Source organism: Suillus discolor, assembly GCF_016758755.1.
Source record: "Suillus discolor strain FC423 chromosome Unknown F5147scaffold_3, whole genome shotgun sequence".
Lineage (NCBI taxonomy): Eukaryota > Fungi > Basidiomycota > Agaricomycetes > Boletales > Suillaceae > Suillus > Suillus discolor.
The window spans coordinates 1,094,688-1,119,882 of NW_024541250.1; the positions used below are offsets into that span (position 1 = coordinate 1,094,688).

A 25,195-nucleotide genomic window follows, 5' to 3' on the forward strand; every position below is an offset into this window, starting at 1 on the left:
ACAAAGGGCGACTTACAACGTTACCATCTTCCCAGTCTTATCAGCTTCATATTGCGTCGCGGAGCTCCAATGAAACGAAGCAAGCTCTAAGAAAATCCACAGTTCATGACGTTAAGTCTTGGGCATGAGAGCACATCAATGGATTGATAGCAACAAAGAGCGAAGATTCGCACATGTTCTGTCATATTCGCGCCAGGTACTGCTAGAGCCAAGAGCTCTACAGCAGTTACATTAAAGTCGGCATGACGGAACGATAAGCTTGCCCAGCTCCCCTAGAACGGCCGAACCCTGACAAGTTAACTTAATCGGCGCTTAATGCAGGTAATTTCAACGCGTACATGTTCTTGGAGATTTGAGGTTTTCTCCCATCAGACCATGATGGATCATGAGAACATGGGACCAAACTTCGTGGGCGAAATACTGGAGTGAAATATTATTGTTAGCCAATCAGGTTCAATCCGATAGGCCCGTGACATGTTCGCGGGTTCACGGGGATGATACGTTTTAAACGGTATGTTCACGAAACAAAATCAGCTAGTCTAGTTCGATGGTAACGGGTGTGCAAGTAGTCGGACGTAACGTTTTGATGTTCTGATAGTGAAAGTTGTCCGCGGTGGAACGGAGCCGTATGAATCTATCTTGATCCCGACCTGTCGGGCGCTAGCAGTTGTACTTGAATCTTGATTATTCACAACGCTAGCACTAGTAGTCTTGACTGATAGCACTAGCCTCAAAGGTTCTGAACAAAGTACTGAACAAAGGGCGACCCTCAAATGTGCGGTGGCGTCGTTTTAATAACTTGAAGGACTTGAAAATTTCGTCCGACATGAATGGGTGGTACCCTGATACGCGCCAGCTGGGGGGCTTTAGCTCAGGGATCACCCCATAGAACAAAGGGGCACAATGTCTAATAGTAGCGGTAGCCATCAGGCAATCCGATGAGCTCATTCAGGGTAGTTAACTAGGAGGTGGTCCTGGATGAGGAACCTTACTAAGTGAAAATTTTGCAATTTGCAATTTGAATGTTAGAGGCCGCTGCATAACACGACCAAATAACGCCTCCGAATTCGTACGTGTCAGAAATTTAGTCCAAATATACTAGGACTGAACACCATGGCAGTAAGTCTCCGACCCCATTTCCAAACAGAAATTATACTCACCGAATTTCCAGAGCCGCTGCTACACTCTTCTATGCTCAACATCAAGATTGGCTAGCGCGCGGTAAAGTTCCAGCATGTTTGAAATTCTCGTTCGAATGCTAAACTTTACTTTTGCAGCATTGCCCTTGCTCCGTTAGCTAGCCGGTCGAGATGGCTTGCCACAGAAACTGTATCGTCGTCTGCAGCAGCACCTCCTCCTCCCAGTGACCCCAGAATTGGCCGCATAGTGGACGACATCTCTGGACTGACACTGCTGCAAGCAGCTGACCTTGTCACGCTCTTGAAGGTTCATTCGTCCCTTCTAAACACATTTCGAATATTACTCATGATCACGAAAGTCACGGCTAAATATTCAAGAAATTGCAATGCCAGCTGCTTCAGCCGCCGCACCCGCCGCCGCCGCCCAGGTCGAAGAAGCAGCAGTGGAGGTGGGAAACGTCTCATGAAGAAGGTGTATTCATTAACAAAACTGAACCGAGCAGGAGAAACCGAAGGAGAAGACTATCTTCAATTTGAAACTTCAGTCCTTCGATGCCGCAGCGAAGCCCAAGATCATTCGTGAGGTCAAGGCCCTGATCCCGAACCTTACGCTCATCGATGTGAGTCTCGGCACATGCTCATTAAAGGGGTATATACACTAACTCGGGGTTAGGCGAAGAAGTTCGTAGAGTCTGTACCTCAAGTCCTCAAGGAAAATATGCCCAAAGAAGATGCGGACAAACTAAAAGAGGTTCTCGAAAAACTGGGAGCAGTAGTGGTACTTGAGTAGATCATTAAGTCCTATGTATAGAGCACGTTCGGGTTATAATTCATTCGTTATAATTAAGGAGATTGCAAATTAGCTCGAATATGTCGCAGCGAAGTTCGAGATCATCCATGAGAGGCTCAGAACCGGACCTAACTCGCATCAGCCGGGAGTCTCGGCGCATGCTCAGTTAAGGGATATTCAGGTCTCGGCCGTCTATACAACAAGTCCCCAAAGACGATGCAGACAAACCGAAAGCGGTCCAAGTCTTGTGTATACAATGAGCATGTTCAAACCATAATTCATTCACTATAATTAAGAAATAGGGTTGCAAGTTAGTATGAATGTGATTGGCAAGACTGTCCAATAGTGGCGCGTATGGCGATACATATGGTCACGGCGGGAGCAATGACAAAAAGGGGGATAACAAGGACTGAAAGAACGAAAAAAAACCTTTAATCCTCCGAAAGATAACGATATTCAAACCGGAAATCGCTTTTCTTGCGCTGGCACCATGATCCCTCCCAATCGAAGTAAACATACACGCCTTGTTCGTATTCTTCTGTTATGGCTTGCGGCTCCGAGTGTCGCTGGAACCATGTCATATATTTCACATGGAATCGCCATGATTGGCGCTTCAATTCTTTAGCAGCCATATATCTAGAAGTTACGTGAGCAATTTCCATTGAACGTAAGATTGCTCTCGTACTGCTGGTATGTTCCCGGTAGGTAATAGAAGACGTAGAAGAGAGTCTCTACGTCTATCTGGGAAAAGATGCCTGGGGTGCTCAGGATAGGATGAGGAACCTGAGGATAAAATGCTGGGGTCGCAAAGGGATTCCGTGGCACATAGTACTTTGGTCTAGGTAAACAACACATTAGCCCCTATCAAACATAGTTGAATCGTAATGTGGTACTTCTCGGTGTCCTGTGGCTGTGGCACATTTGAGTAACCGCCTTCAAGGAGTTTGTGCACCTCTCCGAGGTTTGTCATACGATGAGGAGCTGGTTATCCGTCAGGATTTTTTGCCCAAAGAGTCCAAATATGACAAACCTTTCTGCTTGACCGTTTCAAACGATGCCACAAGGTCTGATAGAGAGCCAGGGAATGCGCCTGAACCAGCTGGACGCGAAGGAGGATGCGGCGGCTGCTGAGCTGGTGCCGTTGAAGAAGGCCTCTGCGAACCTCCAATTGGCTGCTGGACAGGGGCCGGTTGCTGTTCCACGCTCTGTGGGACCTTTATACCCGGGGGATACTGTTGCGCCTGCTGTGTTACAGATGTCGAACTTGCGGGTGGAGTTGGAAGTACTGATGAAGCTATTGTTGCCTGATGTATCTGTTGAGGTAGTGGCGATGACGCTGACGCAGGCAACTGCGTGGGGGGTTGAGTAATCTGCGAGGCTCCATTAGTGACCAGTTGGAATTGTGGCACTGCCGATGCTGATGCTGGTGGCTGTTCACGTTTCATGAGGCTTCATCGTGGGCATAATACCGGTAAACACTTACCGGTGCAGCAGGTGAAGGCGCCCTGGCGAGGTGAGGTGATGCTGCAGGTTCTAAGCAAAAATTACGTCTGTCCTCGTGCTCCTGGAACAAGAAACATACCTTTCTGTTGACGTTGCGGCGATGATGTGGCCGCAGGACCGCTTATAGAGCTTGGAACAGCCTCCGATATTGCTGGTGAATCCTGTCCAGAATAGAATGACCCCTCTTGTTGATGTGATGCAGCAGATGATAGCATCGGGCTCGTGACCGAGGGATGTGTCAAGCTTGGCGAGGATGTGAATTGTGAATCTTGCAAGCCACTTTGCGAAGCCGACGGCGTTATTGAGAGTGTAGATGTCGTTGCTTCAGGGAAATTCGTTGACGGCGTGGGTGGAATAGGTTGTGATGTCGAGGGCGTTGGGGGTAATGCTCCATTCTGTTGAGACGATTGCGGAGTGACGGCAGCGGCGGCGGCTGCAGCATAGCGAATTGGTGTATGCACTGGTGGCCGTGGGGTTGCCGGTTGCAAGTTAGCTCGTAGAATGCTTGCCATCGGCTGCTGTACAAAGTTTGGATTTGGCGGTGGTTTGACTTTTCGGACGAACTTTGAGTATCACCACCCAGAATTAAATAAAAATACAAACAAACCTTCAGTTGCAATTGATGGTTCTGGTAATGTCTTGTAAGTCACTATTGCAATGCATGAACCAACACGTACTCCGCAATTGAAGTGTCACTCCAGCCTTCTTTTGCACGGGACTTTCAGCACGTTTACTGCTCGCAACACTTTCCTCGTCCTTCTCATGTCGTTTGTTCGGCGTTCGTGGAGGAAGGTCTGCCAAAGTCAATTCTACAGTAGTGGTATGAGTAGCAAATACATACCATCACTTGCGATATCTGACTCGTCGCTATCTTCCTCGTCGTCACCAGCCAGACCGAACTGTTCCTCCTCTTCTTCAAGATTAAGTTCGTCGTATATGCCCTCATATTCATTGAAGTCCTCGTCCTGCACCCAGAAAACGCCTTAAAAGGTCTCAAAGTAGAACATACTGCTGCGCAACGAACCGTGTTGCTTTCCACGAAATATTGTACATCTTCCTTGAGAGCTTGTACACGATCCGTGGTCAAAGAACCATTGTCCAGGAGACGAAGGATGAGTTCGAGTCGGTTGACGTGCCATTTTCGACGATCATTGAGGTGTTCTAGATCTTCCAAACGACCAGCAGATGATGAACTCTTTCCGCGTTTCTTGCCGCCGCCGCCCTGGAGTGTCTCAATTTCCGCTTCTGCCTGTTCTACTTGCAACAAAAGATCTTCGACCTGCGACTGAAGCCACGTCGTAACCTCGAGCTTCTCTTGGGCTTTAGGATCCAGTTTGGCCGACTGTATGAGACCCTCTTTGGAGAATGCCTTTGTCTTCATTTCCTTCTCGCAGGCCTTGAACTTCTCCATTTGCTATACACACAAATATGAGTAACAAGTTGTCGGAAGGGTTTCGGAATGGGAAGACGCGTATGGGTATGACATGAAGCGACGGAGACGCACAGTTTCTATTAGTCTCCGGTTTTCCAGGAGTGCGGACTTGTCTTTGATGTCATTGCTTGCTACCCAGGCCTTGATCTGGTCGCGTAACCGCTGGAGCTTCTTTATTTGTGTTTTCAAGTCAGTCTCCAGTTTCTCCTTCTGCGTCTGGTTTGTAGAGGCCTGCATCTTCTCATATATGCTTTCAAAGACCTCGACGCCTTCGCCAACCTTCTTTAGTGTACGGTCGATTTCGGCTATGAAATACATAATAGAATTGAGCAAATGAAACTGTAAAGATGAATAGAAACATACTTTGCAGCTTTCTGGCCGCCATTGTGAAGAAAGCACAAGTTGAATGGAAATACAATTGTCGAATATCAGCTAGTCGCTCTGAATCGTAAAATTGACAATTATTTGGCTCATATAAGGATTACATAACCACGGGATGGAACTTGTTAGAAAAATTTCGGAATCGGAGTCCGTCGAACGGCACATTGAGCTGGACAATCTCAGCGACTTGCTATGACTTTTAAAGTCTACCTATGACCTGAATGTAGTCTACTGTGGACTTGAGCTCCGGATAGTCACTTGGCATTATATCATCGTGAGAAAATTCCCCTAAAGAGGTCATTAACAAAAGCATGTACTTTGAATTTCAATTGGTCTCTCTGCTCTTAACCCTCGTCTGCTTCGTCGTCTCTTGTCAGCTTCTTATGCTCCTTCATGATGAAATCCCTACGTAAATCTCTCAACGGACACCGCGATATCCACCGTCTTGAAATCTCTACCCCTCTACCGTTACCTTCTGTATCTAGACCTCAGAATTCTTCTCTACCCCCCCAAAAAGTAATCCGTGCAATCGCATCATACAGGCCACAGGGCCCTCAGCAGCTCCCTTTTCAAAAGGGTGACTTTTTTTATGTTACGGGAAGTACAGAAACTCAGGGGGATTGGTACGATGCACATAATCCTGTAACCGGGGCTAGAGGTTTGGTCCCAAAATCTATGTTTGAAGAGTTTTGCAAGAGTCCAGCGTCAGTACAATTCTACATTCGTTCATCTGCGCGTTAACAACCTGTACAGTGTACGCACTTCTAGTGTCAACGTCGCAGTAAATAGTCCCACCCTCCCTAGTCCAACATCTCCTCCTAAGTCTCCAAAAGCACCTGCATATTTTGCAATAGTTCTTCACGACTTCATAGCGGAGCGCGCGGACGAGCTTGACGCCAAATCCGGCGATTGCATAACTGTAGTTGCACAGTCAAACCGCGAATGGTTTGTCGCAAAACCTATTGGTCGACTTGGTCGGCCAGGTTTAATCCCCGCTTCTTTTGTGGAAGTTCGCAATCCTACAACAAATCGCCCAGTAGAGGATGTCAACGCTTTGATTGACAGTGGAGATCTACCAGGCGTTGAAGAGTGGAAGAAGGCCGTATTCAATTACAAAGCAAATAGCATATCACTCGGCGTCATAGAGGAACCATCTGCCCAGCGTTCCAGCACACAACCTGAATCTGCACCACCTCCCCGCACTTTCTCCCCCGTCCTCTTATCCGAGGGTATCCTATTATCAGCCGACGTCGTCTCCTTTCACAATGAAATGAACGAGTACTGGTTCCGCACAGACGCTATCTACCAACCTTATGATCCTCACGACCCTCAAACTCTTCCAAAAGCCAAACAGCTCGTCCTATTCCGAGTATATAATGACTTCTACGATTTCCAAGTTAACCTCTTGCAGGCGTTCCCTCGTGAAGCTGGACGAGAACCGGACTCCGTCCGGATACTCCCCTTCATGCCTGGTCCTGCCGAAAATGTCGACGACGAGGTTACTGCAGCCCGACGGGAAGAACTTGACGAGTATCTCCACAAGCTGTGTGGTTTAAACACCGTTGGTGCCAGCTATATTCTTGAACACCAGCTCGTGCGCGAATTTCTATCGCTCAAACCTGGAGATGTGGAACATGATATTGAACCTCGCTATGACGAGGTCAGGGCACTCTTTGCCGAAGAAGCCACAGAAGAACAGACCGTAGCGGAGGAATTTGAGGAGGAAGTTCGTGATACGCTTGGGGATATGAAATTATCAGATAGAGATGATCGAAGCGAAGGCTCAGACTATGGGGAGGACCACACACCCCCTACTCATATTATGTCTCGTGACTCTCAAACTAGCGCAACCCCACAACCTCATCGACCAAACACAGCGACATCACATCACCGCACAGGGTCCCAGTCTAAACACAACGGACGCTCGTCTCCATCATATCCACGTCTTGACACCTCCCGTGCAAGTGCTTCCTCTCGATCATCCTTTGCTTCGAACTCTGCTTGGCAAGAACACGCCACCCCATCTCCATCATCTCCCAGTTCGTCACAGCCATCTATCGCCATGTCCTCCCGATCTCGTTCCCTATCAAACGCCACTAATATGAACGCCCCTCCAATGTCCGCTGGTAATTCCCAGACAGCCTTCGTTAAGATCAAAATATTCGATCGTGTCACTGATGACCTGATCGCCATTCGCGTACATCCTCGCGTGACGCACGCTGAACTCCTGGAGAAAGTGCAAGCGCGATTAGGCGGCAACGTCCTCAATCTTCGATACCGCCATAGTCTCAGTAACGAATTCGTCGGCATCGACGACGACAGAGATTTGCGAGAGTGGTTGGATAGCACGAAGAAGCACGTTTTGTATGCTGAATAACGATGACAACGGACGGACCGTCGTGCAATTTTCTTTTTCGTGTTGTTTGTTGTCGAAGTATCAAATTACTTATATTTTAGACTTTTTATTGTATTCGTCTTCCTTTCTCCTCTTTTTATATCTCCATCTCTGATTTCTTTTTTTATCTGTGTTGGCAAATGTATTCTGTAGTTTGTTGTTAGAAGTAAGCTGTTTATTTTATGTATACCTGTGTACACCCTATGATCCTAGTAATAACACTCGCAGCTGGTACCACGTATACATGTAATTGAATTGCGTCATTAATGCCCGAGTCATCGCCGAAAGTTCATTCACTCCTGATTACGTAACCTGCATTGGAAACACTTGGAACCAAGCACGACCAAATAGACCTTCTGCATCAGTTCACCGACATGTCCTTCATTCGTTATGTGCGGAACATCCGCAGAACAGGGATCAAACAATGGTGGCATCAATTGCAGTACATTGGAGATGCAAAAGCTGGGACGCTTATCGGAACCGACCAGTAGGTGCTCGCCCCACATTCCTCACAGAGTTTGACTGCTCGGATAGGTTCGGTAATAAATACTTTGAAAACCTGAACCCTGACGATGAAGTTCCAGGTGCGTAATACGTTCCTGTACTTCGATATGATATTTGATTTACGGCTTATTATAGGACGTCATAGATGGGTGGACTTTACTCAGGTATGGTCTCGTTCGTCTTCAATTGGATGAGAAGCGGGTATAACCGTGTACTGTCTCTAGCATTACAACAACGCTACCCAAGTCCCCCCCGAGTGGCGTTCGTGGCTATCGCACATACGGTTACAACCACCTACGGAGGATGCTGTCGTGCAGAGCCTGACTCCGTCATGGAAAGCGGTATGTGGTTATCATGCGTACCCGGTTTCTTTCAAGTCTAATTTCAGAACAGCCCTGGGTAGAGACCCTGACGGGTACGAGAGGTGCCTATCGGTCGTATAACACGGTGAAGCCTAAGATTAATGCTTGGGAACCGAAGGTCATAACACGGGGCGAGGCGCATCCGTAGGTCAATTGTACGGAGCCAAGTCATTCTATATATACCACATTTACTGTGAGATATGGATATGTTCTAGCTCAATGACATCATCTACAACGTGTTCAGCGATAGCAAGGCTTGACGTCAGGCCAGGGCTCTCAATACCCATCAGGCTGACCATTAGTCCTCTCCTGCTTCCATCAGCATAGTCCTTCCGAATAGTAAAGTCTTGGAACCCAGACAACACCAACTTGGGACGGATTCCGACATAGTCAGGTCTGAACCCTTCAAATGATACCCCTGGTAGATATTCGGTTACCGCTCTGTGCATCTCTTCTAGCCTGGAATCGCTGGGTTTTAGATGCTTCCGCCAAAAATCTGCGTTCTCCTCATTAAAATCATATTCTGATGCATCAGCCGCTGCTTGAGAGGGTGGTGATATCCACTCCAGGTCTGGCCCAAAGCGCACTTTGCCTTGTAGATCAAGGGTCAGATGCGTTCCGAGCGATTGGAAGGCGTGCTTGTTGGGCCCAGTTTCAGGGCATGGGTATATGAGCCGACTAACTTGAGATATGCCTGGACCACTGTAAGCCGCGTACGAGCCCCGACCGAAGAACATGGGTATGCGTGATGCTTTGGGCAGCAGAGAATTTGGAATGAGATTGGCGGAAAGGCCAGAAGCGTTGATGAAGGTTCGAGCGAGCAGGGAATCTCCTTGCTCGGCATTCTCGGTGACAGTCTGAACTACCCAGCCCTCTTCTGAGCTAAGCCTAGAGATCTCTTTGCTCTTGTACGGGTCTACACGAACGACCCGAGTAGAAAATACCAATTCACCTGCTTCCGATTCTGATATATCCTTCTCCAGACTCTCCATGAAAGAGTGGGAGTCGACAATACCTGTCTCTGGACTCCATAACGCAGCAGTAATGTCCGGCGAGAGGTCTGGCTCAAGCTCGCGTGCTTGCGCACCGCTTATAAGCGAGACAGGGAGCACCTGGTCTTCAGCTCCACGAGGCGGCGAGTGCTTGGGCCATGATAATTGTCTGGCCTTTGCAAAGAGGTTCTCGACGTACGCACGCTGGTGCTCGTGTGCTACCACGAGTTTTCCAGTCTTTCGGTACGGGATGTTGTATTTGTCGCACCGTTCGTACACGAGGTGCCTGCCTCGCAAACATAGCTGCGTCTTGAGTGATTGTGGAGGATAGTAAAGTCCTGAAAAGCCATTACATCAGGAGATACGAACATAGTTGACGTTGCAAGGTGAGCTTACCAGCGTGTACAACTTCTGAGTTGCGAGAGCTATCCACCCGTAGTCAGCGTAAAGCGAGCAAGATAATACCTATGTCGCTCGCCTCGTTTCTTCGCCAGCGCGTGAATGTCTCTCAACTAGGTATGTTGATTTCGTCGGGAAGCGCTCGGATAGTCGCTGGGCGACAGCCAAGCCTACAACACCTAGCCGTAGATGAGCGTCAGCGCGGTACGAAGTTGATATTGCGCGGGACGGACCTCCGCCCACAACCAGGAAATCTACTACTGCATCTGGACTCTGGACGAAGATGGTGTGAGAGCCACCACAGAGCTTGAGTTTGGTAGTTTACCTTGTACTTGAAGCACCCCGTTGCGTTTAGTGCAGCCACCAGCCCCCGTACGTTGGTCGCTGCCATAAAGGCCCTCCAGTCTCGCGACTCTCCGGCGCCTGATAAGTTTTGGTCAGGTGGCGCTCGGTTAGATATCCTCCTCGGCCCAATTTATCTTATCAGGATCTAGTATATATAATCTCTTTGTTTGTCACTCAACACTTTTGCTCAGCACCAAGTCTTGCACTACGCTAATACACACTAGTACTGACGCCAACTTGGTTGCTCGTCGCCGACCGGAAAGAAATTCAAAATGGCTGCCGTATTTCCACAACCGGCGGAGTCCTCTTTCGAGGAGAAGATGGCTGCTCTGGAGAGCACCCCACTCTTTATGAAATCTCTACCTTCAGAAGAATCTAACGACCCTGTAATTCAAGCCTTACAAAGCCTCGCCTTCGATGGAACACCAGATGGTGAGTGAGAACCTTCTCTTCTCTACTGTAACACTTCGTGAACATGCGGCTTCTTCAAGAGATCGCTCAAAATTTCAAAGAGCAAGGAAACGACTACTTCAAGGGAAAACGCTATCGAGAAGCAATTAGCTTCTACACGCAGGGAATTGATGCCAAGCCATCTGATATTGCATTGCACGAAGCTCTGTTATGCAATCGTGCCGCATGCAACCTCGAACTAAGTGAGTAATTGGGCTACTGGTCGATAACGAAGATCTGACCAATTCGAAGAGAACTATGGTTCTGTGCTCAGAGACTGCTCGAAGGCGCTTACCCTGAATACGAAGTCTTCGAAAGCCTATTACCGCTCGGCCACGGCATTATTCGCGCTGGAGCATTATGAAGAGTCCCTCGATTGTTGCGAGAGATGCCTGGAGTATGACCCAGAAAACAAAGGTGTTAGGTCAGTCCGCGATCGTTCCGCAAAGGCGAAGGCAGAGAAGCTTCGCAAAGAGAGTGAAAGACAGGAACGAATACATAACAAACAAAGAGAGAAGAAACTCCTGCAGGTGGCGTTCAAGGTACATTCTATCTCGGTCTCGTCATCGGACGTCTGACCATGCTTCAGGAACGAAATTTGTTTGCCGTATACAACCCAAAAGGGTCATCAGAGAACCCATACGAGCCTCACTTTGACCCAGAGGACCCTGAAGGAACGACGTTGATAATCCCCGTGTTCTTCTTGTATCCACAACATGCGACATCGGACGTCATAGCACATTTTGTTGAAGATACCACCTTTTCGACTCATATTTTTCAAATGTTTCCGCCGCAGGCGCCTTCACCCAGCTGGGATAAAGCCGGGCAGTACATTTCGAACGCCCTCGTGGTATACGCAATAACAAGAAGGAAGCGGCTACTCAAAGTTGGCAAGAAGATGTCGTTGAGGGACGTGTGCAACGCTGCGAAAGCGAAAGAAGGGGACCCTGACGATGGATTAGAATTGAAAGACGGGTGTTTGACGTTTGTTGTTGTTCCAAAGGGAGAGGTAGAGCAGAATTGGGTAGATGAATTCAAGCGGACACGAGTCAGCTAGACACGAGGTGTAATTGAATTATTGAACAGGGGTGTTTCCAATCTGAGAAGCACGTGCACAATGAATGTGTTGGTCACTGTTTGGCAGACACCATACGGTAAGACTCCTCGCAAAAAAGACATCGACGAAGGCGTCAAGCTCGGTGAGTACGAATTGCTGTTTATTATGGTGTTCAACAGTGCAGGATGGATGTGCATATCGAGCTACGGAGCAAAAATTGGGGTCGAATCACTTCGATTGGGTGGATGCAAGTTATGAGGAGTGGATGCTGACCATAGGATCATCTACTACAGGGCCTCTATTTTAGCCATGTCTGTCAACCACAAGATCCTCCGTACTGCAAATGCCCCTACTACCTCCCCTGATGAAACTGAGGTTTCCGTCGCTCAGGCCCTAATCGACCTCGAGAACAATGTCCCTGAACTGAAGACTGAGCTTCGCGCTCTACAAATTTCTGCCGCACGTGAAGTTGATGTACGAGGTGGAAAGAAGGCTATCGTTGTGTTCGTTCCCATTCCCCAACTAAAGGCATTCCACAAGGTGCAGCAGAGGTGAGGATAGTTATCTCAGTGGGAAGGTGTCATTGTAATCGATCTCCCGGATCTCGCAGACTCACTCGTGAGCTAGAGAAGAAATTCTCTGACCGCCACGTCGTTTTCGTCGCTCAGCGCCGGATGCTGAGCAAACCTACCCGCAACTCACGGGTGAAGCAAAAGAGACCCCGTTCTCGTACACTCACCGACGTACACGAGAAGATCCTCGAGGACCTTGTCTTCCCGACTGAGATTGTTGGCAAGAGGACCCGGGTATCTGCTGACGGATCAAAACTTTTGAAAGTGTAAGTGGTGTGGTTTCCGATGGATTGACGTGCGTGATGCTGAATAATATTGCAGCATCCTTGACCCTAAAGATGCAACATCGCTCGAGTACAAGCTTGATTCGTTCTCTTCAGTATACCGCCGTTTGACGGGCAAGGACGTGACATTCGAGTTCCCCCCTGCAAACCAAGAGTAGATTACGCGATATGATGACACATGTTCCGGTTCTTTGCATTCTCCGATAAAAATAAGGACATACTGCTTATGTCCTGTTTGCGTTATGTGCTGTGATATTCATACCTGCTATAGAATGCTGAGCGCCGAGCACTAGTAAACGTGCCTGCTAAGGCGAACACGCAGTGTTTAGTTCGCTTGCAAGTTTCTTTTATAACCGGGTTATTATATGAAAGAGCTCTTGTGAGCGCTCGTAGCTACAGCAATTCGGCGTGATTTCGGCACGTGGTTTTTGTGTCGCGTCTACTAGTGTTTTTGAGTTGATTCATTTCATTGTCTTCCTTGCTTCTGTTGCTAGTCATTTTCCCGCTTCCTTCTCTCTTCCTCCCGCCCTCCGTGGCACTCCTCCCTCACCTTCGACGTCGTTCTGCATGGCGGAGTATCCACGCATGGACCCGTACTCGAAGTCCAGGTATGAACACGGGATAGATGCCAAAATTGTGGTCATGGGCAATACAGGTTCGTTGTTCGGATACCAATCGACTCAATTCACTGACATGTTCTCAATTAATAAAGGTGTGGGCAAGACCAGCCTACTCCATCGCTACACTCAGAACAAGTTCGATCCCAGGAACATGACGTCCACGACCGGGGCTTTCTTCGTAACCAAGAAAGTTCATATCGATGGTTTGAAGGTTCGACTTCAACTATGGGATACTGCAGGACAGGAACGATTTCGAAGTATGGTATGAACTCACTTTTGCTTATAACCCTTCAGGTGGTTTACCAGCGTAATTAGGCCCCCATGTATTATCGCGGAGCGAATGCCGCACTTCTCTTGTATGATATCACGAATGCTGCTACATTTGAGGACATTCGGGGATGGTTAGCTGGTTCGTAGCACTACATTTGACTTTGGCGATTCTTTTCTGACATCATTACCACTCGTTTCAGAGTTGAAGAAAAATTGTCCGCCAGAGCTCATCATTTATATCGTTGGTTCCAAAGCCGACCTACATCATCACAGACAGGTCACATCTGATCTAGCCCGCCTATCGCTGCATACTTGGTTTCCCCCTGCGCGCGCCCCAACCCCTCCTCCCCCTCCTCCCCCACCATTGTCAACACTATCTTATATTCGCCCCAGATTCACATCCTTCACTAGCATCAAATCAGTTCCTCTAAACAACTCCCCAATGAAGTCTTCTCCGCCACACAGCGCGTCCTACTTGGATCCTGCTGTTAGCCATTCATCGCATTCATCTGTGCTCAATCGATGCAATACTGGTTCTGGCCTTCCGAGAGTAAAGACAACAGCCCCGGCCTTGAACAGGTCAAAAACAGAGGCTTCCCATTCATTACAATCGCGATTTGGTTCACACTTTGGGCGACATGCAGGAGGGTATGACGCTGCGGATAGCAGCAGCAACAGTATAAATGAAGATGAGGAAGACTTTGATGTCGATGACCAAGAATGGGGACTTCATAAGGGCATGGAACTTTTCGAGGTCTCAGCTAAAGATGACTTTGGTACGTGTGCTCGATCCCCATCTTGATCTTCTCATTCAGCTATTTGCCTACAGGCATCGGAAACCTCTTCGAATCGTTGATTAATGCAATCATCGAGCGGAAGGACATCATTGAGCGCGAAAATGAGCTCAGGAAACGTGATAGTGTCTTCCTATCAACTGTCAGCGCGCCTACGTGGGCCGCTCAGGCCGAAGAAGAGGAGGCACGAGAGAAGGCTCGATCCACTTCAGGCGGTTGGAGCTGTTGTTCTTCGTGAGCTTGTCCCTGCCAGGTGTCAATACTTCTCAGCTATCTGCTGTCTTTCTACTCGTCTGCATCTTACCGGTCCGGCATACATTCTCACGACTCATTGTCCAACGTGTTCTCCGTCACATCGATCTCCTACACCCGATATTCAAGGTCTCTTGTTCTCTTTCGTCTTTACAGGATGCTATGTTCTTTATGCCACTTTCTATGATTCCTATAGGTTCACCCATACCACCGAGCCTCAGGACCACTGTTTACAATACTATTATTCACTTCCTTATCTCCTCATACCATATACTACCTTAAGTAGATACAATTTGTGCATGTGTCTATAGTCACCTCATTCAGCAATCTTGGAAGCTTCCAATCCCTTGCTAGGTTGTAATTTGGTGTGTGTCCGCAGACTGAGAAGGGAGAACACCAAAAAAGGCAGGCAGGGTCCTTGATGCTGGAAGAGCTGAGCTACTAGCACATATCCGTTTCGTTCCTCGACCACCATATCTCTCCTTTCTTCCGAGCTAATGGAAGGAGACAAAGCAGACAAGGTCGACAATGTGTGCACGCCAGAGCACTGTTTTCGTGCTTTCGATGCATTGTACTGCGCGCTAACATCTAGCGAGCATATCTCGCCTAATTTTGCCGACGATAAATAGTAAGTGACCGTATCATGTTCTGATCTGAATGTGTGCTATAGTTATGATTCCCTAGTCCATTATTTGTGACATGGAATACCAGATCATCTCGCGCAGGCAGACCGCCCAGGCTGAGGGGTTGCATCGGCAACTTCGATGCCATGCCTCTTAGGCAAGGTCTTGCAGAATACGCATTGATCAGTGCATTCAAAGACTCTCGTTTTCGGAAAATAGAACGTCGAGAACTTCCGTCTCTCGAATGTGGGTTAGTACATCTCGCCTTTAATATATACATTGATGCATTCAGTCGTGACGCCCCAGAATATCCCTTCTGACGGATTTCGAAGACGCATCGTCATATCTAGATTGGACTGTTGGCACTCATGGGATCTACATTAGCTTCCCGAATCCATCATTATACCCACCATCTTCGAGCGCGCCTTCTCCTTTATCTTCGTCAGCATATCTACCGCGATTCAGCTCCAGAGACACTCTGACTGCGACATATCTCCCAGATGTCATACCTGACCAAGGTTGGGATAAGGTTGAGGCTGTGGAAAGCGCTATGCGCAAGGCAGGATGGAACGGCGCCATCACGGAAGAGACGTTCAGGACCGTGAAACTTCGACGATACCAGAGCAAGCACTGTGTTGTTGGCTGGGAGGAGTTCGTCCAGTGGAGGAGGGAGAACGGTGATGACGACATTTCATGATTGAATTTCATGACCCAAATCAGTTAGAACATCGCAATGTATCACCATCAAATTGTCGCAGCTTGTACAGATATTAGGGTCGGATGTGTACCTATACGCGAATAGATTGACAACTAGTGCCCACCACTCCCGTTGTTGCCGAATAAGTCTTTCCGCAGCCTGTCCAACCGACCACCCCATCCGCCACCAAAGCGCTGTTCAAGTTGTAAAAACACCTTTCGCAGCTTTCCCGCGTCATTACCGCTGGCTTTGCCGAAGGATATCAAGATCCAGTAGATCAGCCTCTCACTCGGCATGACATCTGCGGGCAAATTCATGAAAGCCTTGAACACTTGATGAAGATTCTCGAGGTTCCAATCATTTTTCTGGATAGGGCGGAGACGCTCAGATAACGATCCGGGTGGGGTCCGCAGGAGAAGCGGTTTCTGCGCATGCCGCGCGAAGCCGAGGAATATTCCCCGGAACGCAGCAAGGGTTGGCTGATAGAGGGAAGGTTCACCTGTCTGCTGACTGATAGCAGCCTTCGGTTCCCTATTGGGTGTGGAAAGCATGTCCACGAAGACGTGAAGGGCCTTCATAATTTGTCCATGATAGGCAAAGGCTTGGATCAAGGAAGTATATGTGATCTCGTCGGGTATTATATCGCCCCGAATAGCGATGCCCTCCACATCTAGCAGGTACTTGATGGCTGCCTCGATGTCATAATCGCCTACATCGAGCTCCGGTTGCAGATTGTGGCGCAGCACGCGGTAAATCGTCGAAGCGACATCCATATGCCCATTCCGGCCATAGGCCCATACACATGCGTTGATACCATCCAGACCAGGCTCAAAGCCTTGCTCTCTCATCTTCTGCAGAGTTGATCGAACACCGGACAATTGCTTTGTTCGCGTATAATAGTGTAACAATGATAGATGGGTGATGCGGTTTGGTGGTAGCCCTGAGGCTCTGAGCAGATTAGATGCGTGGCGGATGGCACTGGGGTCAAGCGAGCGGCCAGCAATGTAAATGAGGGTTGTATATGTAATGATGTCGGGTTGCACATGCCCCATACCGGGTTCTGCGGCCAGATTCTCGTCGTCGCCCGGGTTCTCGGAGGGCTGTGGTGTGGTCATTTTACTGAAAACTTCCACAGCCGCTTTGTAGTCTTCGAGACTGCATTTCCGCCATCGCTTTCCTGCACAGTCTAGTAAGGCATTCCACTCCCATAGGTATATGCGATACCCAGACCGATGTAGCATCGTTAAAACAGCAGAAAGTCGTAAGAAAAGGGTTCGTGTTCGAGGTTTTGCGGAGGCAAGAAGGCGGGCAAGATGATGAAGGTGACGCTGAGGTATCTTGGAAACTCCGGAGAGGTTGTGGATATGATGGGGGAACATGACTGTCAAGGTGTGGTATGCCTCCCACCCATCTGTCACCGAGGTAGCTTTCAATAAGCTGTCCAATAATTCTTGCCGTATCTTCAGTCGGTCTGGTGGTGCTTCGAGCGATTCTATGGGATTCTGATGGCCAGTGTAGTGAGGATTGGGGTAATGATGATGTGGGTTTTGTTGACCGTAAGTTGAACGGATGCCAGCGTGAATGTGGATGGCTCCGACATTTAGAGACTCGTCTGCGGGTAACGGAGCGCGGGACATCAAGCCATCCTGTCCAGATGGTTTTAAAACGCGTGTCTGCTGTACAGTCGTGTTCGAATGATCTGCCAATCCTGCATTCCTGACCAGAGCGTCGTCTGCCTTGCGCTCGCTCACAACGCAGTTCACCTCTTCTTGAGCTCTTTCTTTCATCATATGAACAGCATGGATATGACGATGGACCTGGAAAGTACGAGACGTTGCCTGTCGCCGAGCGAAAAGTTGTTGAACTTGACGAAGCCAACATGATACTTGTGATGATGCAGGCGACAATCTGATGCTCGACGTGGAGCCTGCAATCATGAATATCCAGTGCAGTCATCCTGTGATAATGATGAGCGTTACTCCGTGATAGATGTCGTGTACATACCGCGACTGGCACTGAAAGAAGATGCTGGCAGAACCAGGTGGAAACCTGGTGACAATACTAACTCGGTAACTGACGTGCTCGATGGAAGTTGCAAAGTGCCAAAAACAGTACACAACTCAAAAATTTCGGGTCTTGACTTTGGGCGCTAAAATTGAAACTACTATAGCTACACATGCACTAAATTCAATTTCAACGACTTTATTCCATCTATCTTATCGTGTCGAAGAGATATAGTTTTTGAGAATGCTCCTCAGTCTTGAGGGCATACTTTTATGTAACTAGCACTGGACAAGCGTGGGCTTACCAAGTTCCTCAAGTCAGTTGGCGTAAACGAACACTCTCAGATTACTCCATAACTCATCGTCATGCATGCAGATACATTGATTTGGCTGTACTAGAGCATAGCATGGATAGTCGTGAAAAGATGTAAAAAAACATAATGCCTAAGTAGTACGTCAAAAATGCAATCAATCCCTGGCCTTGAGCGTTCCCAGGAACGCAGCCTTTTCCTCGAAGGTTTGGAACGAGCCATGCTGAATTCAAGACATGAGATGATTCCTTGAAGAGATAGCACACTGTACTTACGCCGAACTTCGATGATGTATCGATGAACTTGAGCTGCACCTTCTCGAGGTCCCGACGCGAAGTGTGGACCATGAGCGACTTACGGAGGGTGATGACACGCTTCTTGGTACCAGGGACCGAGCCCTTGAGCATCAAGAAGTCGTTCTTCACGATACCGTAATGAGGGAAACCACCCATAGGCGTGATTGTCTTGTTCGTGATGTCAGACTCCGTAGAAGCATTAGCCTCATCGCCGCCAGAGCCGATACGGTAAATCTTCTTGTTGAGCTCCGTACGGTGGTGGTAACCATCTGCATGACTGCTTAATACTGCGACACCAGAAAAATAAAGCAATGCGACTTACTTTGACCAGCACGTGCAACGGAGAACATGACTTTCGAAGGATGCCATGCACCAATACAAGCGACCTTGCGGAGACCTTTGTGAGTCTTGCGAGGAAGCTTCTTGGTACCCCAACGATGAGTAACACCCTCGAAACCATGACCCTTCGTGACGGCAATAACATCGATCACCTCATCCTGCTCGAAAAGACTAGTAACCTCCACAGGCTTCTCAAACAGGCCTTGTGCAAACTCGACCTTATCTGCGATAGAGCCACCGTTGACCTGGATCTCCATGAGGTGTGCCTTCTTCTGGCTGAGGCCGGTCTTGCGAATCTGGGTGTGGGCGAGGACACGGACGACAGTGCAGTATTTGCGGATACGCTCAAGCTCACGAGCGGTAGACTTGCCGCCGTCTTCTGCGTGCTTCTTTGCGTAGCGGGTGAAAGCCTTCTTCTTCGAGCGGTACCAGTTCTTGTAGAAGCGACGTTTGACCTCGTCTGATAGATGGGATGCCCAGACAGTGGTGAGAGTGCGGAGGCCACGGGGAGTCTCGACATAGCCAACGACACCAACAACGATCATAGGAGGAGTTTCTATAATCGTAACCGCCTCCACGACCTCACGTTTGTGCATCTCTGCACTTTCTTCAGATCCAAGATCTCTGATAATCGAGTAGAATACGCACTGGAACCAGGACGGTCGAGGTCACGGACAACATGAGTCATACCAGCCTTGTAACCCATCATGGCAGTCAAATGAACGGGTTTCTTGGGGTCATCCTAAAGTAAATGGGCTGTTAATAGAATCCTAGATCAAAATTATTCCACTTGCGCACCTTGGGGAAGGACTTGACTTTGCCACGGTGGCGTGCAGCACGTTTACGGGGGAGGAAACCGAGTGAGCCATGGCGGGGGGCTTCATACTGAACAGATCAGAAAGTATGAGTCTCTCGAGCCTGCCCGTTTCTCGATGGCAGAAGACCAACCTTACGGTGACTGTGGGTGCAATTCTGGTTAGTTCGATGCTTTTATAATGTTGTTTTAGCAGCCTGCTCACCTCATTTTGAAGGATCTTGAGGAGGGTATCGGATGCGAGCTTGGCGTTGTGAACGGTACGCAAGTTTGCTGGCAGTTGCCGGATCTGTGGCTGATGAACTGTACAGTTGATAATTTGAGTTTGCCGGTCTCCCATTTTGAAATTCCCCTAATGGCCAGCATTGGAGGCCCGTAGGTGTTTTTGAGATATCATGATACGGATGCGAACAATCAATTGGCACTGTCTATTCCCTTCATCTACACTGAACATCATCTGGCGGACAACCGAGAGTGCCTCAAGGTTCAGAGTCGCAGTCGATCCTTAGGTGCTAAGTGCCGGCCAAATGAATCACTTCAGATGTCACTCAGTACTTCGTAATTCGATGTACGATAAAGTCCCTCGTGTGCCAGGTGCGCCCGTGATACCATGAAGCTGCTAGCAGTACCCTACTCTGATTCTTCTAGTACAACGAGCTCACGACCCGAGTGATCACGAAATCCAAAAAGTTCGGAAGTTCGGAGCTGTAGCGTGGATAATATTTGCAACATGAATCCGTTCCAGTATAGCAGCACAAATGAGAGACGAGTCTTGTTCATGAGAAGTACCACACCAATATATTGTCCATGTTTTGTGGTATGTACAGAGTCCGACAGTGTTAGTCGACTGGAGATATCTCGTGCTACACATCACTGTCAGTTGACTCTGGTATGTATTCCCGGAAAGCCATTGAATATATGGTAGTTCCTTCCTCGAAGTTAGGCATGAACTTGGCATGATATCCTCGAACGCTAAGGATCAGGCGCGGTCCTGCCACAAACATCTGCAAGAGCGTGGAAAGTTCAAGAATACCACGATAACTCTGAGCTCCCACAGAGGTTAAGGCCTATAGTGATGATGAGTCCTCGAATGTAGATGTTAGCCATGGATTAGCATACAGAGAAATATGGAGACATTAAGCCAATATTGAGGCTGGAACTAACAGTAAAGCTAGCATGCGTGGAAATTCAGCCGAAAAGACAACCACATTCAAATCAAAGGCTCACAATATAAAGTAGAGGGCATGAGTTTTGAGTAACACCGTGAATAAATCACCAATGACAGTTTGTCCTGTCGATTGTGTTCGCAGTTCACGCAGGTGTTTTACAACAATCCAGATTGCAAGACCAAGTGTGAGAGCCTCCCATGCAGTAGCGACTGCATAAGTCTCGAGCATCCGAAGTTGTTGGTTTGCGTCGATTTCGTAAACGCACTGCGAGCCGTAGAGAAACACCTCTGAGATTCATTTTATGAGCTTGATGCACTAGTGTCTGAGATCAACTTACTTATCGAAAGAAGGCTGGTTCCTGATACAGCAATTGCTACGCAGAAAATCGTGACGGAGACGAAGGTCGCAATGAGAAAGATGAGTATCTTTCTGGATCGCTGATACATGGCATGTAACCGAAAGATCATGATGACTTGCATGTCATGTCAGGCGATCTGAGGTACCGTAGCTGAGTAGCTCACCAGTCAACGTGCCATTTATGGGAAAAGTCGCCCACAAGAGTGCGAGGTCCATAACGTAGCCTGAAAAAGCCGAGTTAATGGTGAGCCTCGCAGGATTGAATACTTCAAGAAACTTACAACTGTTTCGGTCAGCATTTAGAATCAACAAGCTGGTGGATCTCACCCCTACGTAGAAACATGATTAGTTGGTAGGTATAATGTATTGATGCAGAACACTTACCGTGTCTGTCGTCAAGGCTCCCGGGAGATTTACTGCATGCCATCAGTCGGAAGAAACGAATGCCGTGCATCATGAGACATACCCAACATGTTACTGCTGATTGCGAGAGATGGTTTATTAGCTCAGTGCCGACTTGGTAGCCTTGCGAACCCACACAGAATATAATATTCCAAAGTACCGCACCTAGAATATTTTGAAATCAGTATAAGTTGCCCACTGCACTGACAGCAGGAGCTACGTACGACAATATATAGAGCAGTCATGAAAGAACGGCGTTGTTTCTGACCCGAATTATTCACGATACCACCCTTTTCTTCTCATATGAAACTACTCACCCAAATCAATTCATACTTCAAAAACCATTTCAGTGAATATATGGTGGCTGCTCGGCAATGAGATCAACCTACCTCCTGGCCGAATGTCAACACTAGAGAATATCACAATGACATCAATAACTCCTTCCATAAGAGATCTTGCTCACCCCAGTCGTACATCACAGCAGCAGACGATGAGACTACGAAACTATGGTCAGAAGTAGAGCGAGAAACAACATCAACGTTGTTCTTCACGAACCTACAAAATAGTTGAAAACACGATACATATCGAGTGACCACGAACTGGGATCAGTTGGAATCAAAGGCATACTTTGTCTGTGAGTGACGAACTGCGAGTCAGTGGTGGGTATATAGCGCACTAGTAGCCATGTCACCCAGAGAAAATTATTAAATTATATACGCGGTCACGGTGCCGGTGAGGTCCAGACCGTAATATTGTTTTAAGCTGGTTTAAAATTCGTGTCAAGTTCTTGCCGCTCGACTTGCGGCAATACTCAAGCCCGTGGCTACTCATTGGCAAGTTCATGAGTACTGTTCGCGCGGCACATCGGGTCTGTCAAACACGTCCTGGGGTCAACCCAACTATCTCACGGCAATCTCACGACTTGGATAATGTGTAAACTTACATCCATGCCGACCTCATGTACATGAACTCTAACCGACTTCCGTTTAAATTTTCAACCTAATTTCGGATCCCCATGCATAAAGTGCGGCTCGTCGGAACAAACCCAAGTTCAAGTCTTTAGCCTTATAAGTGTTAGACTTTCGCTTTAGTAATAAGCGAGATCCCATGCGTTGAGCTCGGGTCCGTTGTGTTATCCAGCAATCGCAGCCCTCGTCCCACTTACAGTCACAGTACTACGACAGATAAAATTTACATAGCATTGAGTACAGGGTATCCGACAGGTGTTAATCATTCCTACACATTAGTGCTAGTTGGCACTTGTAAGGGGTCCTGGGAAGCGATTGCAGGCAATTCAAATATTCCTTCCTCAGACTGGACCAGGAACTCGGCGTGGCATTCTCGAACGCTTAGGATAAGGCGCGGTCCTACCACAAACATCTGGAAGAGCGTGACGAGTTCAAGAATGCCCCGATAAATCTGAGCTTCCAAGCGAGATACATCCTACAGCAACGATGATGAGGGCTCAGATGTAGATGTGATCTATGGATCGACATACCAAGACCACTGGAGATAACAAGCCAATGCTGAGGCCGCATCCAGTAGTAAAGCTGGCACGTATAGAAATTCAGCAAAAATATAAACCACATTCAAATCAAAAAGCTCACAATGCAAAATAGAGTACATGGGTTTTCATTAACACCATGGAACAATCACCGATGAAAGTCCGTCCTGTCGATAGTGGCTGTAGTTCACGAAAGTGTTTTACAAAATTCCAGATTGCAAGACATAGTGTGAGTAGGTGCCATGCAGTTGCGAGTATGTAAACCTCGAGCAACCAAAGTTGTTCGCCTTTGTCGACTTCGATAATGCACTGTATGCCGTCGAGGAGGATCACTCCTGGCATTCGTTGCATGAGCCTGATGCGCTCAAGTCTTTCATGCAGGAATAAAGCTTACTCGTTGGAGCATGGTTGCTTCCTATTGCACCAATCACTGCGCAGGGGACCATGATGGAGGAGTGAACTACAACTAGAAAGATGAGCATCTTTCTGGATCGCTGATACATAGCATGTAACCGAGTGATCATGATGACTTGTATGATATATCAGTCAAATTGATATCACTGAGGTACCGCAGCAGTAGCTCACCACTCAGCATGGAATTTACGATAAAAATCGTCCAGAATAAAGCGAAGTTCATAACATTGCCTGAAAAAGCCCAATTGATGATGAGCCTCGCACGACTGAATACCTCGAGAAACCCACAACTGTTTCAGTCAATATATTGAATCAACAAGCTGGTTAAGAATCTCACTCACCCCTACATAGAAGTGTGATTAGTTGGTAAATATCGGTGCGAAGAATGCTCACCGTGTCTGTCTTCAAGACTCCCGGGAGATTTACTGAATGCTAGCAGTCAGAAGAAAGGAGTGCAGTGCATTGCGGGACATACACAACACGTTGCCACTGAATGTGGATAGCTTATTAATTCAGTGTTGACTTGATAGTCTTGCGAACCTACACAGAGTATGGTAATCCGATGTAGCGCACCTAGAATATTTTGAATCAGCATGAGTTGCCCGCGAACCCATAGAAGCCACGTACGATGATATATAGAACAGTCATGAGAGAACGGCGTTGCCTCTGACCCAAATTACTATTGAACTATATCATCATGTTCTTCTATGTAACTACTCACCCAGATCAGTTCATACTGCAAAAATCATGCTCGTGAAATTGCGATGGCTGCTCAGCGATGGGTCAACCTACCTCTCGCCCGAATGTCAATACTGGAGAATACCATAATGACATCAGTAACTTCTTCCATAAGAGATCTTGCTCACCCCAGTCATAGACCACAGCAGCGGACGATGCGACTGCGAAATCGTAGTCAACAATAGAGCGAGAAAGATGATCAACATCATGATTATCATCCACGAACCTATAAAATAGTTGGAAACACGATAGGTAGTATCGGTATTGAATGACCACGAAGTTGGGTCACTTGGGATTAGGGGCATACTCTGGAATGTCTGCGAGTGGGGAACTCTGAGTTAATACTAACGGACCGGATATTTCAACGTCCAGCGATTGAGTCATGCGGTGACAGAACATCCATGATTTAAGTTGTCTGCAGCACACATAGTAAGTATGATGGAATATCGCTCTTGCAAGGATACTTGGCAGGGCTTCAGGAGTTCAACGTTCAGGAGCTACTAGCGTTCGCGCGACCCGTCGGCGAGGTAGCCAAAATTGGACATCATCATAGTACTACGACCAGATCTGTAAAAAAGAGTTCAACGCAATCCAATTGAATAGGTTGGACTGAACCTTCAAAGCACGTGCTCCCCAGAACCTATTACATAATAATATGGAGTCCTCGGCCTAAGAAGGTTGCCCATTGCACCTATGGCTATGGTACATCTTATATATCTGTCACATCAACGTCAACCCACAGGGTACCCGTACCTTCCAGTATAAATCCATTCTATCTATCTGATTGATCTAGTACGTGTTTACCTCCATACAGTACTATAGATCGCTAACTATATTCCCTGATCAGTGAATTTATCCATTCTCAAAACTCCGAGAAGTGCGGAGTCATATGTCAGCACAAACCCGGCTACTTGTAGTCTGTGACACGTGAAGGGACCAGCGCTGCACTGGCCATGCACAGGATAGGCTCCCGTATACACGCCAATT

At 47.8% G+C, this 25,195-nt stretch overlaps 12 protein-coding genes across 12 annotated transcripts; 6 read left to right on the forward strand and 6 right to left on the reverse strand.

Annotated features, from left to right (window-relative positions):
• The first annotated feature begins 1,043 nt into the window (after nt 1-1,043).
• F5147DRAFT_668071 (ribosomal protein L7/L12 C-terminal domain-containing protein) lies at nt 1,044-2,001 on the forward strand. Its single transcript, XM_041435320.1, has 6 exons — nt 1,044-1,119; nt 1,172-1,221; nt 1,278-1,446; nt 1,499-1,588; nt 1,643-1,759; nt 1,813-2,001. Exons 1-6 carry the CDS (start codon nt 1,114-1,116, stop codon nt 1,927-1,929), a joined length of 549 nt encoding a protein of 182 aa, XP_041299176.1. The 5' UTR covers nt 1,044-1,113; the 3' UTR covers nt 1,930-2,001.
• Nucleotides 2,002-2,186: 185 nt separating this feature from the next.
• On the reverse strand, nt 2,187-5,298 carry F5147DRAFT_668073 (Not1 N-terminal domain, CCR4-Not complex component-domain-containing protein). Its single transcript, XM_041435321.1, has 12 exons — nt 5,228-5,298; nt 4,937-5,169; nt 4,457-4,846; nt 4,274-4,397; nt 4,110-4,226; nt 4,040-4,060; nt 3,512-3,982; nt 3,413-3,462; nt 2,960-3,359; nt 2,823-2,910; nt 2,615-2,767; nt 2,187-2,565 (listed from the first exon to the last, which is right to left on the reverse strand). The coding sequence occupies exons 1-12, from the start codon at nt 5,247-5,249 to the stop codon at nt 2,361-2,363; spliced, it is 2,274 nt and encodes a 757-aa protein (XP_041299177.1). The 5' UTR covers nt 5,250-5,298; the 3' UTR covers nt 2,187-2,360.
• A 288-nt stretch (nt 5,299-5,586) lies between these two features.
• On the forward strand, nt 5,587-7,878 carry F5147DRAFT_668074 (uncharacterized protein). The gene is made up of 2 exons (XM_041435322.1): nt 5,587-5,949; nt 5,999-7,878. Exons 1-2 carry the CDS (start codon nt 5,639-5,641, stop codon nt 7,620-7,622), a joined length of 1,935 nt encoding a protein of 644 aa, XP_041299178.1. The 5' UTR covers nt 5,587-5,638; the 3' UTR covers nt 7,623-7,878.
• Nucleotides 7,879-8,014: 136 nt separating this feature from the next.
• F5147DRAFT_564746 (NDUFA12-domain-containing protein) lies at nt 8,015-8,654 on the forward strand (the record flags this gene model as incomplete). The annotated part of the gene is made up of 5 exons (XM_041430732.1): nt 8,015-8,127; nt 8,175-8,224; nt 8,280-8,308; nt 8,369-8,485; nt 8,538-8,654. 5 exons carry the CDS (start codon nt 8,015-8,017, stop codon nt 8,652-8,654), a joined length of 426 nt encoding a protein of 141 aa, XP_041299179.1.
• On the reverse strand, nt 8,509-10,334 carry F5147DRAFT_196666 (pyridine nucleotide disulfide oxidoreductase-like protein). Its single transcript, XM_041428526.1, has 4 exons — nt 10,223-10,334; nt 9,977-10,170; nt 9,895-9,923; nt 8,509-9,836 (listed from the first exon to the last, which is right to left on the reverse strand). The coding sequence occupies exons 1-4, from the start codon at nt 10,286-10,288 to the stop codon at nt 8,695-8,697; spliced, it is 1,431 nt and encodes a 476-aa protein (XP_041299180.1). The 5' UTR covers nt 10,289-10,334; the 3' UTR covers nt 8,509-8,694.
• Nucleotides 10,335-10,514: 180 nt separating this feature from the next.
• F5147DRAFT_742474 (40S ribosomal protein S7) lies at nt 10,515-12,763 on the forward strand (the record flags this gene model as incomplete). Its single annotated transcript, XM_041439547.1, has 8 exons — nt 10,515-10,674; nt 10,734-10,895; nt 10,945-11,234; nt 11,282-11,740; nt 11,837-11,891; nt 12,057-12,300; nt 12,360-12,587; nt 12,643-12,763. 8 exons carry the CDS (start codon nt 10,515-10,517, stop codon nt 12,761-12,763), a joined length of 1,719 nt encoding a protein of 572 aa, XP_041299181.1.
• Nucleotides 12,764-12,909: 146 nt separating this feature from the next.
• On the forward strand, nt 12,910-14,671 carry F5147DRAFT_196765 (P-loop containing nucleoside triphosphate hydrolase protein). Its single transcript, XM_041428527.1, has 5 exons — nt 12,910-13,260; nt 13,318-13,487; nt 13,541-13,634; nt 13,696-14,271; nt 14,325-14,671. The coding sequence occupies exons 1-5, from the start codon at nt 13,173-13,175 to the stop codon at nt 14,525-14,527; spliced, it is 1,131 nt and encodes a 376-aa protein (XP_041299182.1). The 5' UTR covers nt 12,910-13,172; the 3' UTR covers nt 14,528-14,671.
• Nucleotides 14,672-14,967: 296 nt separating this feature from the next.
• Nucleotides 14,968-15,907, forward strand: F5147DRAFT_668088 (alport syndrome). The gene is made up of 3 exons (XM_041435323.1): nt 14,968-15,169; nt 15,226-15,414; nt 15,471-15,907. The coding sequence occupies exons 1-3, from the start codon at nt 15,039-15,041 to the stop codon at nt 15,859-15,861; spliced, it is 711 nt and encodes a 236-aa protein (XP_041299183.1). The 5' UTR covers nt 14,968-15,038; the 3' UTR covers nt 15,862-15,907.
• On the reverse strand, nt 15,908-17,953 carry F5147DRAFT_603240 (uncharacterized protein). Its single transcript, XM_041432272.1, has 2 exons — nt 17,866-17,953; nt 15,908-17,818 (listed from the first exon to the last, which is right to left on the reverse strand). The coding sequence occupies exon 2, from the start codon at nt 17,796-17,798 to the stop codon at nt 15,975-15,977; it is 1,824 nt and encodes a 607-aa protein (XP_041299184.1). The 5' UTR covers nt 17,799-17,818; nt 17,866-17,953; the 3' UTR covers nt 15,908-15,974.
• A 229-nt stretch (nt 17,954-18,182) lies between these two features.
• On the reverse strand, nt 18,183-19,998 carry F5147DRAFT_668091 (ribosomal protein L3-domain-containing protein). Its single transcript, XM_041435324.1, has 8 exons — nt 19,936-19,998; nt 19,830-19,884; nt 19,759-19,768; nt 19,609-19,695; nt 19,459-19,552; nt 18,794-19,408; nt 18,451-18,740; nt 18,183-18,398 (listed from the first exon to the last, which is right to left on the reverse strand). The coding sequence occupies exons 1-8, from the start codon at nt 19,988-19,990 to the stop codon at nt 18,333-18,335; spliced, it is 1,272 nt and encodes a 423-aa protein (XP_041299185.1). The 5' UTR covers nt 19,991-19,998; the 3' UTR covers nt 18,183-18,332.
• Nucleotides 19,999-20,031: 33 nt separating this feature from the next.
• On the reverse strand, nt 20,032-22,254 carry F5147DRAFT_668099 (uncharacterized protein). The gene is made up of 12 exons (XM_041435325.1): nt 22,108-22,254; nt 21,942-21,961; nt 21,870-21,884; nt 21,777-21,815; nt 21,689-21,717; nt 21,629-21,630; nt 21,531-21,566; nt 21,315-21,374; nt 21,131-21,265; nt 20,852-21,080; nt 20,744-20,795; nt 20,032-20,691 (listed from the first exon to the last, which is right to left on the reverse strand). Exons 1-12 carry the CDS (start codon nt 22,175-22,177, stop codon nt 20,488-20,490), a joined length of 891 nt encoding a protein of 296 aa, XP_041299186.1. The 5' UTR covers nt 22,178-22,254; the 3' UTR covers nt 20,032-20,487.
• A 470-nt stretch (nt 22,255-22,724) lies between these two features.
• F5147DRAFT_196963 (uncharacterized protein) lies at nt 22,725-24,995 on the reverse strand. The gene is made up of 14 exons (XM_041428528.1): nt 24,824-24,995; nt 24,435-24,775; nt 24,337-24,369; nt 24,263-24,282; nt 24,192-24,206; nt 24,098-24,136; nt 24,015-24,043; nt 23,946-23,959; nt 23,860-23,895; nt 23,642-23,701; nt 23,451-23,585; nt 23,160-23,391; nt 23,051-23,102; nt 22,725-22,995 (listed from the first exon to the last, which is right to left on the reverse strand). Exons 2-14 carry the CDS (start codon nt 24,511-24,513, stop codon nt 22,789-22,791), a joined length of 951 nt encoding a protein of 316 aa, XP_041299187.1. The 5' UTR covers nt 24,514-24,775; nt 24,824-24,995; the 3' UTR covers nt 22,725-22,788.
• Between the last annotated feature and the right edge of the window lie 200 nt (nt 24,996-25,195).

Excerpts from the sequence above, each read along its gene's own strand:
- F5147DRAFT_668071 (XM_041435320.1), top strand. Across the intron at positions 1,447-1,498 it reads ACCTTGTCACGCTCTTGAAG|TCACGGCTAAATATTCAAGA; the intron begins GTTCATTCGTCC and ends TGATCACGAAAG. Across the intron at positions 1,760-1,812 it reads CGAACCTTACGCTCATCGAT|GCGAAGAAGTTCGTAGAGTC; the intron begins GTGAGTCTCGGC and ends ACTCGGGGTTAG.
- F5147DRAFT_668073 (XM_041435321.1), bottom strand. The coding sequence starts at position 5,249 with ATGGCGGCCAGAAAGCTGCAAA. Across the intron at positions 4,061-4,109 it reads AGTGACACTTCAATTGCGGA|AACCATCAATTGCAACTGAA; the intron begins GTACGTGTTGGT and ends AGACATTACCAG. Across the intron at positions 3,360-3,412 it reads CGCCTTCACCTGCTGCACCG|CCACCAGCATCAGCATCGGC; the intron begins GTAAGTGTTTAC and ends AAACGTGAACAG.
- F5147DRAFT_668074 (XM_041435322.1), top strand. The coding sequence starts at position 5,639 with ATGATGAAATCCCTACGTAAATCTCTCAACGGACACCGCGATATCCAC. Across the intron at positions 5,950-5,998 it reads GAGTTTTGCAAGAGTCCAGC|TGTACGCACTTCTAGTGTCA; the intron begins GTCAGTACAATT and ends CAACCTGTACAG.
- F5147DRAFT_196666 (XM_041428526.1), bottom strand. The coding sequence starts at position 10,288 with ATGGCAGCGACCAACGTACGGGGGCTGGTGGCTGCACTAAACGCAACG. Across the intron at positions 9,924-9,976 it reads CGCGCTGGCGAAGAAACGAG|CTCTCGCAACTCAGAAGTTG; the intron begins GCGAGCGACATA and ends ACGGGTGGATAG. Across the intron at positions 9,837-9,894 it reads CTCAGAAGTTGTACACGCTG|GACTTTACTATCCTCCACAA; the intron begins GTAAGCTCACCT and ends ATGGCTTTTCAG.
- F5147DRAFT_196765 (XM_041428527.1), top strand. The coding sequence starts at position 13,173 with ATGGCGGAGTATCCACGCATGGACCCGTACTCGAAGTCCAGGTATGAA. Across the intron at positions 13,635-13,695 it reads CATTCGGGGATGGTTAGCTG|AGTTGAAGAAAAATTGTCCG; the intron begins GTTCGTAGCACT and ends CACTCGTTTCAG. Across the intron at positions 14,272-14,324 it reads CTCAGCTAAAGATGACTTTG|GCATCGGAAACCTCTTCGAA; the intron begins GTACGTGTGCTC and ends ATTTGCCTACAG.
- F5147DRAFT_668088 (XM_041435323.1), top strand. The coding sequence starts at position 15,039 with ATGGAAGGAGACAAAGCAGACAAGGTCGACAATGTGTGCACGCCAGAG. Across the intron at positions 15,170-15,225 it reads AATTTTGCCGACGATAAATA|TCCATTATTTGTGACATGGA; the intron begins GTAAGTGACCGT and ends ATGATTCCCTAG. Across the intron at positions 15,415-15,470 it reads CTTCCGTCTCTCGAATGTGG|AATATCCCTTCTGACGGATT; the intron begins GTTAGTACATCT and ends GTGACGCCCCAG.
- F5147DRAFT_603240 (XM_041432272.1), bottom strand. The coding sequence starts at position 17,798 with ATGATTGCAGGCTCCACGTCGAGCATCAGATTGTCGCCTGCATCATCA.
- F5147DRAFT_668091 (XM_041435324.1), bottom strand. The coding sequence starts at position 19,990 with ATGCTGGCCATTAGGGGAATTTCAAAATGGGAGACCGGCAAACTCAAA. Across the intron at positions 19,885-19,935 it reads CGGCAAACTCAAATTATCAA|CGTTCACAACGCCAAGCTCG; the intron begins CTGTACAGTTCA and ends AAACTTGCGTAC. Across the intron at positions 19,553-19,608 it reads AAGTCAAGTCCTTCCCCAAG|GATGACCCCAAGAAACCCGT; the intron begins GTGCGCAAGTGG and ends CATTTACTTTAG.
- F5147DRAFT_668099 (XM_041435325.1), bottom strand. The coding sequence starts at position 22,177 with ATGCCTTTGATTCCAACTGATCCCAGTTCGTGGTCACTCGATATGTAT. Across the intron at positions 21,962-22,107 it reads TGTTTTCAACTATTTTGTAG|TGTTGACATTCGGCCAGGAG; the intron begins GTTCGTGAAGAA and ends GATATTCTCTAG. Across the intron at positions 21,375-21,530 it reads CTTGACGACAGACACGGTAA|GCTACGTTATGGACCTCGCA; the intron begins GTGTTCTGCATC and ends CGGCTTTTTCAG.
- F5147DRAFT_196963 (XM_041428528.1), bottom strand. The coding sequence starts at position 24,513 with ATGCCCCTAATCCCAAGTGACCCAACTTCGTGGTCATTCAATACCGAT. Across the intron at positions 24,283-24,336 it reads TGCTGTGGTCTATGACTGGG|TATTGACATTCGGGCGAGAG; the intron begins GTGAGCAAGATC and ends GGTATTCTCCAG. Across the intron at positions 24,044-24,097 it reads TGACTGTTCTATATATCATC|GTGCGCTACATCGGATTACC; the intron begins GTACGTGGCTTC and ends AAAATATTCTAG.